This window comes from Colossoma macropomum, unplaced genomic scaffold (assembly GCF_904425465.1).
Source record: "Colossoma macropomum unplaced genomic scaffold, Colossoma_macropomum, whole genome shotgun sequence".
Taxonomy (NCBI): Eukaryota; Metazoa; Chordata; class Actinopteri; order Characiformes; family Serrasalmidae; genus Colossoma; species Colossoma macropomum.
Window position 1 is genome coordinate 35,462,844 of NW_023494799.1, and position 12,976 is coordinate 35,475,819.

The 12,976-nt window shown below is 39.9% G+C and overlaps 1 protein-coding gene across 1 annotated transcript in view; it reads right to left on the minus strand.

Moving 5' to 3' along the window:
• pkd1l2a (polycystic kidney disease 1 like 2a) overlaps nucleotides 1–12,976 on the minus strand; it is a 40,071-nt gene that overhangs the window by 3,585 nt on the left and 23,510 nt on the right. The window contains exons 22-34 of the mRNA XM_036587337.1: nucleotides 12,239–12,429; nucleotides 11,884–12,114; nucleotides 11,117–11,218; nucleotides 10,851–11,029; nucleotides 10,160–10,306; nucleotides 9,120–9,319; nucleotides 7,084–7,334; nucleotides 6,787–6,988; nucleotides 4,491–4,939; nucleotides 3,157–3,253; nucleotides 2,863–3,003; nucleotides 2,595–2,780; nucleotides 1,042–1,372 (exon numbers count right to left, since the gene is read on the minus strand). Coding sequence (XP_036443230.1) covers nucleotides 1,042–1,372; nucleotides 2,595–2,780; nucleotides 2,863–3,003; nucleotides 3,157–3,253; nucleotides 4,491–4,939; nucleotides 6,787–6,988; nucleotides 7,084–7,334; nucleotides 9,120–9,319; nucleotides 10,160–10,306; nucleotides 10,851–11,029; nucleotides 11,117–11,218; nucleotides 11,884–12,114; nucleotides 12,239–12,429 — 2,707 coding nt within the window. The remainder of the gene's footprint in view (nucleotides 1–1,041; nucleotides 1,373–2,594; nucleotides 2,781–2,862; nucleotides 3,004–3,156; nucleotides 3,254–4,490; nucleotides 4,940–6,786; nucleotides 6,989–7,083; nucleotides 7,335–9,119; nucleotides 9,320–10,159; nucleotides 10,307–10,850; nucleotides 11,030–11,116; nucleotides 11,219–11,883; nucleotides 12,115–12,238; nucleotides 12,430–12,976) is intronic.

Genomic DNA, 12,976 nt, shown 5'->3' on the forward strand with positions numbered 1-12,976 from the left:
TTATTGCTGACCGTCTGATCACATCCTGCATTGACATTCTCAGTCATGTGAGGAACAGTTGCTGTTCTGCTTTCTGACAAATCACACTAATGCACTCAATCACTGAATGAGCACTTTCGACTACAATTTCCATCCCTATATACTCATGTCTGTCCCACAAATCTAAATGAAGATATCATGGATGTTTGTGTTTAAACACTAGGCAGCTCCTGCCATACGTGCCCCAGTAATAAACCCTCTTTCAACTCACCTACATCTTTTCTGTTTCCATATTAATCCAAAAATTGAGGTGAACTGGGTCTGCTCAGCATTTTATATGCAGAAAGCTGGGCATGGTCAAATTATGTAGATTTTCTAAGTGACGATAAGTTGACACATCCTCTACAGAGACACACTTCTGCACATTTTGATGCACAATTACTGTTTATTTGCTGAATTTAATATACTGTAAAAAAAAATATAAAATTAAATCGTCGACTGTGTAGAAGTTATGGAACTTTTTATATTTTCAGGGTTTTTTTTAATATGTTAAATTCAAATAAAACAGAAATTATGCCTCAAAATTTGTAGAAAAATCCACTTAAAGTCTCTTCCCTGCAGAGGTTGTGATAACTTATTGTGACTTCAACTCACTATTTAATTTGAGCCAAGTTTTGTATACGACTATACATGCCACAGAGCACCGTAGCCTAATTTTATTTTCTTTAATAAGTCACTCATCTGTAGTTTAGCTATATTAAAGTAAGATAACAGCTGCTGTAAAAACTTTTAGTTTTAAATTCAGCAATAGCTAATTATAAAACTTCTTATCTAATAGATCCTGGCTGCACAGGGTTTGCTCATCCATACACAAAACAAAGGCTCACACTTTAAAGTCACCTTATACTAATAAGAATAATTACATCAAAACCATCTCCCTTCATTTAAACTGGACAGAATGCAATACACAGCAACACTACGTGCTGCATCAGTACTAGACGAGTACAAACTACAAGCTAGTGGAAAACACTTCCCTGAACTACACACTGGATGGACAGTTACCTGCTTGCATTTTGCCTGTTGGGGCCCAGGTCCACTACGAAACCTCCACCTCTGTACAGAGCCACTCCACCCCACACAGGATGCGCTCTGAGTCTAGACTGGGTTTGGTACTGCCAGGGTGTGAGCAGCGTCTTAGATATGTTTGCATCTAGTGAACGATTCCAGCCTGGACCATAGGAGCCCATGTCCTCCACCTCCCAAGAGTACGGAGCATGACAGTCGGGAACAGAGCAGCGCATGGAGCTGGCCGTCCTGCAGGAGCCCTTCTGCACCCGAACTTGACGGAGACGAGCGTTTCCTACAAGCTTCGAGTTTCCATCAGTGATGAAACCTAATAGAACGGCCAAAACACATCAAATATTATGATAAAGGTGACGCAATTAACCCAAATATAATTGAGATATAATAACCAAGATGTCTGGTGAATTTGCTTTAGTTTTGCACTGGAGATATGAAGCATATATGGAAAAGTAATGGAAGCTTAAATTTCACCAATGAGAATCATGCATTTGCATGGCTAAATCATCATACTGTTTACTCAAACTACTCAAACTACTTCGAGTTGTCACGTAATCTCAAATGGACTTGTTTGTGGTTTCGGATACTTAATGATGTAGCTATAAAATCATAAATATGGACAAATTCAGGCATCACAATGCCTGCAACTGCTGCTTTTACCTAAGTAATGTACTTTTGTCCGTTTTTATAACAAACAATCCACACTTGAAAAGTTTTTAGTAAAGGGAATGGTTCTGTTTAGAGCCATCGTTCTTCAGATAGATGGAGAATATGTTGTACATGGATACATATGGAACCTTTCTGAAAATGGCTCTATATAGCACCAAGAAGCGTTCTTCTATTTTTACAATGTCAAGCTTGTAACAAGAGACAAACCCTTTTTTGGTGCTATATAGAACCATTTCCAACAATGTCTTATATAGAACCATTTACAACACATTCTCTCAATCAATCTGAAGAACTATTTCACCATGCAAAGAAACATTTAGGCATGAATTGGTTCTATATAGAACTCAAGGTTCCAAATAGAACCACTGCCTTTACTTAAGAACCTTTAAAGAACCATCTTTTTTAAGTGTGCATGTGACAAGCAAGTCTTTTTGATATTACTTAACAACTTGATGTGGTTTGATGCCAGTCTATGATGATCTAGTCATGCAGTTTGCACAAGGTTAATTTGTGTACATAAGCTTCCATTACTTGTTAGCTATATTAGCCTCACAGTTCAGGTGCTAAAATAAAGAAGCAAAACTACAGAGACTAAATAAGTCTTGCCCGCTCAACAGTATATGAGTCATCATACAAGCATTTTGATTCCCTGTATTTAAAATAAAGAGATCACTAAAATGTAAATTAAGCAAAGTTCAGCTTTTTAATGTAAAAGATTATGTAAAATAAATAGAAAAATAAACTGATAATCCAAAATCATTAATATGTTTTTTATTTGAAGGGCTCGGTTATATCTAGAGTTTCATTTTCAACAAACTATGGTTTTAAATCTGGCCAAGATGGACATATTGTGTTAAAAGAGGTACCTGGTTGTCGTCCAAAGAGGTTACGTAGGAGTGTGGTGTTTGCCCAGGTAAACACATCTTTGTGGTTCATACTGTCTGAGATGCCGTTGCTGAAGCTCTGCTGAATGTGCTGAGTGAGGAAGTAAGCGTTTGGATCACGCTGACCATAAGCCACCAGCAGTAGCATCCAGAGGAACCCCACATAGACTGTAAAGGAAAGAAATATCTAATCCAAAGCTGGTAAATTGACCACACAACTGAAACCAACTTACAAACGGGTCCTTCTTACTGAGAATCTCTCTGATCAGTGCAAAGACTTTCTGTTCTTTGATCATGTTGCTCCTCATCTTTTCAATATCAGACGGAGGAGGAGGCTGATAAAAGCTGCATGTGCTGTCCCTTCTGGCAAGCCGTACGCCATCAGGATCATCTGCGGACAGCAGGATTATTTTAATTCATTGTTATGGTGAAATCATGTGGGTTTACTTATGTTTATGTCTAACATTATGACAGGAATCTTCCTGGAAGCCTGTTTTGAAGCTTCTGTAAAATATAAAAAAAATATAATTAAATTTCAATTTACTTGAATTTGCAAGATCCCCATCAATTGGAACATCGCCATATTCCTCCTGATCCACTCTCTTTAGCACGAGAGCGAAGAAGACAGCGAATCCAAGGACCTAGAAATACACAAGTCAGTTAGGAATAAGAGTAAAATGTTTAGTACTGCGCAAAAGTCAAAGACATCCTTTCATTTATTTTATTTCCAGTCAAAACAGCTATTAAGTATAAGTTATATTTATTTTTCAGAGCTAGGAAAAAAGCAGAAAACTTATACTTAACAAAAATTACACTCTTTATAACCACTTCCATTCTTTTCCGGAGACAATTTCAGCTTTCCGCAGAGATATTATCCACAATTTCATAGTTCAGTCTTGTAAGATGGCTCCATTTACTGCTTCTCACAGAAGTAATCCCAAACACCTTCAATGATGTTGAGGTCTGGACTCTGGGGTGGTCAGTCCATTGCTCTGAGAACACCAGCAGCTTCTTTCATTTGCAAAGTTTCATCTTTTTTGTCTGTTTCCTTTTCTCAGCAACAGCTTCCTGACAGCTACACATCCTTTCAGACCCATAGCACTGAGTCGTCTTCTCACAGTGGAAGGATGGACAGAAACACCTGTGGATGTTTTCAGATATGAAGCAGCTTGATTTTCTCCTCTCTCTCAAAGATGAAAGCTTGAAGTGCCGTTTATCTGATGGGGGCAGTTGTGTGGTCTACCAGGTCTTGCGTTGATGTGATGAGTCCCATTTTCTCTGTTTCTTATAATTATTTTTTAACACACAAGTTTTTGAAACTCTGCTTTTTTTCCATCTTCCTTCGACTCTACCCTTCCTTATGCAAGTGGATAATCTTATATCTAACCTACATACATACATCATCTAAACCGCTTATCCTTCTGGGTCACGGTGGGGTGCTGGAGCCTATCCCAGCTGTCATTGGGCGGAAGGCAGGATACACCCTGGACAGGTCGCCAGTCCATCGCAGGGCAGACAGACAGACAGACACACACACACACCTAGGGCCAATTTAGCGTGTCCAATTAGCTTAACTGCATGTTTTTGGACTGTGGGAGGAAACTGGAGTACCCGGAGGAAACCCACGCAGACACGGGGAGAACAGGCAAACCCCACACAGAAACGACCCTGGTCACCCAGCCGGGAATCGAACCCAGGCCATTCTCGCTGTGAGGCAACAGCGCTACCCACTGCGCCACCATGCTGCCATATATCTAAGCTCTTTACAAATATCTCACAAAAAATGAACATCTTGTACTGAATAGACTGGAAATTAAACAAATCAAGGTTTGTCTCTGACTTCTGTATAGTACTGTATGTGCAGACTGTGTCTCTTACCTTCACAGGCTGGGTAATGAAGAGACTCTCAAAAAAAGACACGACCATGGAAATGAGCCAGCTAATGGAGCGCTCTTTTCCATAGGTCAGCCCGTACATCATAGTGAAGTATGCCGACACTCCACTTGTGGCTGCCACAAGAAACCAGGCCACAAACACAAACCACCAGGGCAGGCCTTTCTGACAGCACTTCTTACTGCCTCCACCGCTGCCTTCTACAGGGCTGGAGCTGCAGGCAAACTGCTCCCTGATGGAACTGGAGGAAAGCTGGGGTACCAGCAGTTCCTTCATACTCTGAACCTGCAGCACAGCCTGATTATAGCCTTCTGGTTTGGAGAATCGTGAAGGACCCAGCAGCTTCAGCTCTTTCTCCACATTCTGGAGCTGCTTATAGAGATACTGCCTGTAGACGTTGCGTTTCTCATTTGGCATCCGTTCAGGACTTCTCTCTGTCAGTGTGATCAAACGGAAAAAATGACAGAATAGCACTGAAAACGTCTTACAGACAGGAACAGATTGTCAAACAGGCTTATGGGCACGTGTACCTATGGGTCCTGACCACTAGAGGGCCTTAAGCCAACATATATTTATAGGTTGGCCAGTATACTAGAATTCACACTCAGCCCACACAACCTATCAAGACATAAGTGAGCTGAAACAACATGAGCTGATGAAAGTACAGCCACATAATTTGAAATAAGTTTGGAAAGCTTATTGATGCGTAGATCTGACTTTGTAAACAATAAAAGCATTTAGTTACTTTCTTACCATATTTTAAAGAAGGTAGACAAGCAGACTGAAAAGTTTGACCATGTTAATTAAGCAATAGAACACGAGAAGGACTGAGCCATAAAACCACCGCAATATCAAGTTTAGCTCAGTTTTTTAAATTTTTGCTAGAGCAATATTAATGTTGTTTTGTTCCAGCCAGTCTGTAAAGCATCTTACAGCCCATTTTGTTTGGCGAATGTCTCCGCGGAGTGATACAGTGTTTGTGGAAAAAACCCCCATAATAGCACGATTAGAACGCTTCTCAACCAATTAGCTTGTGTGGCTGGAACTAACTGTTGTATAATACCAAAATCATGAATAACAACAATATAAATGAAAAAGAAAAGAGAAGTCAGAGAAGCAGTATTACTGCAAAACGTGTCTGCTCTGCTAGTAGGGCTTGGGAACGTGATGTCACGGCGCAGCGTCTTATGGATGATCTGCCATTTTGGCAGGGTCTTATAGGCTGGTTGTGAATGGTTGAATCTTCCGTTCCTACTTGCCTACTTTGCCTGATGTATAGCTCACGGACACAGTAAATATGTTGGCAGAGCTGACTAGCAGGTGGATCCACCTGGCTACGAGATCAGACAAGTTCAAGAAAAGCACACAGGAAAGTTTCAAGTTAAATATAAATATGCGAATGCAGCCTTGGTCAAGCAGCTTATAGAAAGTAAAAGTGCTTACAAACATCAAGCTCAAGCTTATTTTAATGGAATAAAAATTTCAGCATCATTTAGTGAATTTATAACGCTTTGTATCAGCTAACAAACTCTTCAGTATAGTAATAGCTAGTAATGTTAGCTGAGGTGAGAAAATATGCAGAACATTTGTCTTAATAGTCATATTAAAGACTTCAGATTGGCTGTCCTTTCGATGTGACCTTATGGCCACATGTGATCCACTATTGATTTATATAGGGGTTTCATATAGTAATATAGTAAAGCACAGCAATAGCGTCATAAGATCACCAACTAGCTAGGCTAGGCTACCTGCAGTAAGATATGCCAGTAACTTAGTGAAATATGTTAGTAGCTGATTGAATTATATAAGTAACTGTGTCAAATATGCCAGTAGCTGAGTGGATTTAGCCAGTAACTGAATTAAATATGCCAATAATTGTGTTAAATTTGTTAGCAGCTGAGTGGAATATGCCAGTAACTGAGTGAAACATGCCAGACACTGTGTTATACGTGTCAGTGGCAGAGTGAAATATGCCGGTAACAGCATACAAAGAACAAACCCTGCCAATATGGCAGAATGATCCTATAATTAAGCGTAACATGATGTTGATTCCCAAACCCTATAAGTGACTGTGATAGTGCAAATGTAGCAAGTAATGATAGAATATAGCACTGATGCTTATCCTAAAGTGCATGTGAGTGAGGATGGAGTGTGTATGTGTTGTGGGAAGGGGGGTCTTGTGGAGGTTTATGCCCAAAGGCCCAGGATTTATTAATCTGTCCCTGCTTAAAAAACACAAGACATTCGAAACAGGTTTTGTATATTAAATTTAAGTCCAAACCTTGCAGGTTTACGGCTCCCAGGGAGAGAGAAAGCTCTTTCTTGCAGTCATCAGAGTAAAACTCGCCACCTGCACGGTTTTGCTGCCGAATAATATCTTCAACCAATGACAGGAGAGCATTGATATCCATTTTACCAGACTCTATCCTAGGCATGGGGCTTCTCAGAACCTTGGAGAGTGACTGGGCTATCCTTTTAATATCCTAAAACATCACAAAAATGATAAATATCAGATTTCAATAGTCTTACACATTGACATGCCAGAAGATAGTGGCTCAACCATTGTAGCGTCATGTACCTTGATTACAGCGTCTGGGGTGATCTCCCGAAGATCACTCTGTGGAGAGGGAGGCTGAGTCGGTGACACACGTCCTGTTTTTCCTTGCTTAGTAGAGTCCATCCTGGAGTGCTGTTTGGAAGCTTCCTCTGGCTTTCGTTCTCTTGGGCGGATGTTTCTGAAGATGGTCACGATAAGGAGGTTGATGGGGAACATGATGATGGAACTCTGGATGCCAATCATCACTTGCTGCCAGGTAAACTCGATCTTACCTTTATTCAGAGAACACAAGGATAAGAATTGAACGCTCATTTTCTCCCAACAACTGCATACAAAACGTGTAACAAGATGCCCACCCACACAACCCTGCCCAAACAGAAGATGGATGAAAAAGTTAAATAATACATCGATTTTTAAAACTATATTGGCCCTATAATATGAATATATATATGAATATAAAAATAAACACAAATAAGTAAAAATAAACTGTGCACTTTACATCAGTTAAGGTTATAGATAGATTGAAAACCTTCAGGGACATAGTTTATTGCTATTAGTTTTATAGCCTTAAAAAGGAATAAGGTGTGTCCAAGAGACTAAAAGCTTGACAATCAGAGAAAAAGGTCGGACAAGGATCCCATGTTTGATGGAATGTTTTTACGCTCCCACTTACCATGTGTCTGATTTTTCTCTAAGTGTATACAGCTCATTACAGCTTTTTCAACCAGATATCAAAGGATGGGGGAGAATTTCGCTTCCGAAATAAAAGAATAAGAAGTCTAGCTAACAGTGTGGAAAAAGCAAGGGCTTTAGAGAGTGGAGTCGCCATGGTCGCTCTCCTCATTTGGAAGTGCAAACAGTGGAGATGGTTCTATTTGCAGTCGCTTAATGAAAAGCATTCAAAAGTAGACTGCCAGTAAGGGGTCAGCCAAAACGTGGGTATCAGGTCGGCTGGCCTTTGGTAGCACCAAACTTTTGTGCAATGTACACAGTGTACAAACTTTAACTGAATAAAATTATGGCTCGCACAAATGGATGAAGTGTGAATACACGATAGAATCTTATCCCATGTTTCTTCTTCAAAGCTTAACTGGAGATCAATCTCCCATTGTTCTTTAATCTGTGATAAAAGAGGGATTAGAAACATAAGACATTAACCTATACAGTGTGGATAGTGCACCCCTTGCACTAATGTGTAATGCTAGGACTGGGTCATCCAAACGTTTTGAAGGTAGCTGAGGGAAATCTGGAAAGCTGGATTGCAAGAGTCTCTCTCAATAAGGACCCATGCTGGGACCCATTTACTAAGTCCAAAATGACACTGAAACCAGTACAGGATACTATGTATGTTAGCTGCCCAGTAGTAGTGCCAGTCCTTCAGAACTTTTTGGTTTCTGCAGCACCTGTCTTTGTATTTATTTGTTCCAAATAAAGAGGGGATATTTTGGTTTAAGCTACTAAAACAAGATTTAGGTATTAAAGTTGGAATTCATTGGGATTCATAGAAATTTGGGCAACAAATTCATCTTAACTGAGCTGACCCATCCCACTACTGAGAGAGGAAAAGCTGACCAGCGGGTGAAGTCCTTTCTAACACGGTCCAAAAAGGGGTAGAAATTGTTTTTAAAAAGTAAGTGTAACCCCTAAGTACTTAAAACTGTGAAGAGTGATCTGGAAAACTGATCTGATGCTGGTAGGTTCACTGGGAACAGTTCACTTTTGTTGACATTTCATTTATAGCCTAAAAACTCACAGAATGTACCGATAATGTGCAAAACAGTAGGGTCAGATAGGAAAAGTACATCATCGTCTGCATGGGATATTTTGTGCTCAACCCCTATTACTTCTAATGCCATGTGTGACCCGATCAGAACGAAGGGCAACTGATGAACTGAGGCCAGTGGGGAATAATATATGAATACATCACTCTGTATTCGATCAGCCATGCAAACTGTGCAAATTAGATTTTTCTCTTTACTATCAGTTTAAAACACTTCAAACTGTCATGAGCTTAGTAGTGGAAGCAAAAGCGCAGCACAAAGAAACACCTGCTTTACCTAAGTCCATGGTCTGCTCAGAGGGGTCAGTGGGAATTCCCCAGAACATGATGCTGGTCAGCATGGTGCAGAGCAGCAGGGAAAAACAACAGGAAACACGCTGCACACGAGTGAAGTTACTAGTGGGCGGCCGGCTGATCACAGAGAACCATATGTGACCATCTCGGAAATCCTTTGCAGTCTTCATGAAGAACAGATTGCTGTTGGAAAGCAGGACAGTAATACTTGCATCAGACGCTTATCCAAGAATCTAAAAATGACAACAGAAATATCTTTGGTGTTTAATTAAACAACATACATTATCAGTCTATGTAATCTTAACTTCAAGGGAATATTTTAAATGTAACCCTTGGCGGTTGCAGTTATTACCAGTGATAACAAAGGCGTGGTGTAATGTGGTCTGTATTGTTTCTCATCCATAACTCATCTGGTGAAAGTATGAAACCTTTAATTGTTACCACGTTTGTATTTGTAAGTTGAAGAGGAGATGTTTTATCATTAATCGAAGCTGATGAAAAGTTATTGTGGTGCATACAGTCTTGTTTTGTGGAAAGAAAAAAATGTCCTTTCAATTTTTATCATGTATTTCTCGTTGAAATTAAAATATATGAAAGTGCAGACTCGAGTCTGTCAGTACAGAATGTAAATGTAATTAAGTAATTAATTGACCCTTATTAATCCCGCATCAGGTAAATTCCCATCCAGGTTTAACCCATCCATGCAGTGAAACACCACATACACACTAGCGAACACACACACTAGGGGGCAGTGAGCACACTTGCAGAGCGGTGGGCAGCCCTATCCACAGCGCCTGTGGAGCAGTTAGGGTTAGGTGCCTTGCTCAAGGGCACTTCAGTCACATACTGTCGGCTCAGGAGATCATACCGGCGACCTTCCGGTCACAGGGCTAATTCCCTAACCTCCAGCCCACGACTGCCCAATTGGGTAACTAGGTAATTAGATTTAAATAGCATAACACAATGACAGCAATAACTATAGGTCTTCTATTCGTGTACTTCTTTAAACTGCCAGTCACACACCTAAACCTTTTCAAGTCCATCTCTGTTGCTACAGGGAACACTTTGTCCAGGGCGCACTCCCCCATGTCAACGGCCAGCCATGAGCTGCACAAGAAATGCCACTTCTGCCCAGTCTCCAGGTCTTGTACCATCACTTTGTTAACATACCTGAGGAGTGGACATTAAAGATACATGCATCATTACAATACATACCTCTATTTTAGAATTAATAAACAAACATTATCATAGATACACTAAAGGGTCCATATCATATTGTTTTCTTGTATTTTATATATGCTATGGGTCCACCTATGTTATTTATATGAGTTTTTAGCAACAGTCATAATTTACTTTTTACATGATCATGTGCCAACCTCTTTTTATCCCTCAGAATTATACAAGACTTATGAGCTCTGTTCTGATTGGCTGCTGTGTATTGCAGCTCATTCAAAAAGCAGCCCAGGCTGAAACACTCCTTATAACTTCAGCATGAATGGGTGGAGCACAACTACTGCAGGCTGAATGGCAAAAACAAGGAATTCAAAACTGTTTTTTTGCATCCAGTTTCCATATATAGTTTTAAATTTCAAAATTAACAATGTTTACAAACTATATCAAAACTTTTTATTTCTAAAAAGCGAAGAAAATTGCATTTTCCATGATACGGGCCCTTTAAATCAATATTGTTGAAGAGCCTTATTCTTTGCCTCACCAAGCAGGATATTTTCCGGAGTTATCATGCCACAGTCTGATGCTCTGAAGCTCTCCCAGTGAAAATGGAGTGGTGAGGAGGAACATGTCCACTCCTCCCCTCTCAAACACTGGCTTGTCTGGGTCAGTCAGATGATGGGGCTCACTCTCCCCCTCAGAGCCCAGCAGAGTCACTGTAACCTGTAGTAACAATAGCACTGATTGCAGTGGTCACTCTTTAAAAACACATTCCTGAGAGAACATTTATGCAGAGCTGGACATACTGACCTGAGAGGAAGTGGAAGCTCCCCGACGATGCCCAGTGGTGATGGTCAATAAGTAGCGATATTCAGCCAAGGGATCATTGTCCTCCAGCACAGTGACTTTCACCTTTTAGAATAAAACAATACACGGCTGCTTTTAAAGGGCCCATGCTCTATATATTTCTTGTATTCTGGGTGCTAAAATGTTCATAATTCATGTTTACGTTCATTTATTACTGTGCCTTTTTTGATACTTCTCTACTGTGTCTTGTTCAAAAAAAGTGTATGAACCAAACTACTAGGCATCAATGGAAATCCTCAGAGGCATCAGAAAAAATCAACTTTATCTACTCCTACAGATGTGTGGATCCATTGGAAGGCTGCAGTGATATACTTGCTTCCCAACAGCACAATGTTTAATGATTTTCTCCACATCTTTCATTCTGTTAACTCTCCACAGACTGTTTGTAGTAATACCACTCATCAGCACATTAGTGTGAAACTATAGGCTAAACTGTTATCTGCTAAAATGGATTATCAATTATAAATTTGTTCATGGTTGTGACATCATTACCATAAATTTAATGGGTTTTTTTTTCATCTTAGTTTACCTACATGGACTGGGGAGTGAATGGTATGTTTTGATTCTTTCAAAGTCAAAAAAAGTGATAGAAATTTGTTAAAAATGTGTTTAAAAAGTGATGTATGAGATCTCTACCCAGATCTAACTTGTCTAAGGCAAAAGAATCAAAACATTACAAATTCAGAAATAGTGACTAGTATCAATAAGACCTTAGTGGCGTCCTGGATGTCCTTTTTTCGTGCCCATATCACCACCATGAGGTAGGCCAGGAAGATAGCACCGACAAAACACCCCACCACGGGGTTGTTGACAAATGTGGCAAAAAGCTCAGCGGTGCGGGACACGTCGACCAGGTTGGGCATGACAAAGAAGGAGCTCCCAAAAAACGTCAGGTGGGTGCACAGGCACTGAGTGACTAGGGGTGTGGTGCGGGGGCCAACCTGCAGAGACAGAAGTGTAAATAACCAGGTGTAAAAAGTGAGTGACCGTATATTTAACATTAAGAACTGTCCTCTTGTGTTAACTTTGAGAAAGGTTAAGTTGGTAAAAACTGTTCGTGCTCACCCGACAGCCATAGTCGCTCCAGTTGGTCTTAGTCTCATCCCAGTACTTGCATTGAGCAGCAATGGACGTGATGAACACAGAAGCATTTGAGGAGTTTACACCCGCTTCTACTATGGGCCTCACTAATAGATAGTAAACTCCTGCTTCCACTGCCATGTCCTGTGGGCCCAGCACCCATGTGTACCTCTCCTCTGTACCACACAAACACAGCAAATTTATTTATGATTCTGCGTCCAGTTTAAAGAATGATATTAGTAATTCATCATACTATTCCCTATGGCTGTCTTGAATGCTTCATTAAAAACAATCAATAATTAAAATTTACCTTCTCAATGAATCGCAATGACTACTTGGCAGTTTACTTGATGATAGTGTATATTTTAAGTTCTCCTACTGTTCTTTCTTACAACAACAGAGCCTAATGTACCAATTTATAAGCATTTTATTGCCACAAAGTGTTCTTATACATTTTAAATAAATGGGTCATTCTACAGAAACGTCCATTTTCGTGTCCCTAGCGTTTACTGATATATAACACTTAAAACATGTTAGGGTTACAATTTATTTATATTTTTAAATAAAACAATAAGTTATTTTAACAATTACACCTTCTTGATCCATCAATTTAGCAATATTGGTTTTTAAATCAATTATCTAGAATTCCAAGCACCATGCTTCCAAGTGCTTGTCCCCACAGTCATGTGTAAAGGGTGAGGCCATATTTTGAAGAAAAAACAT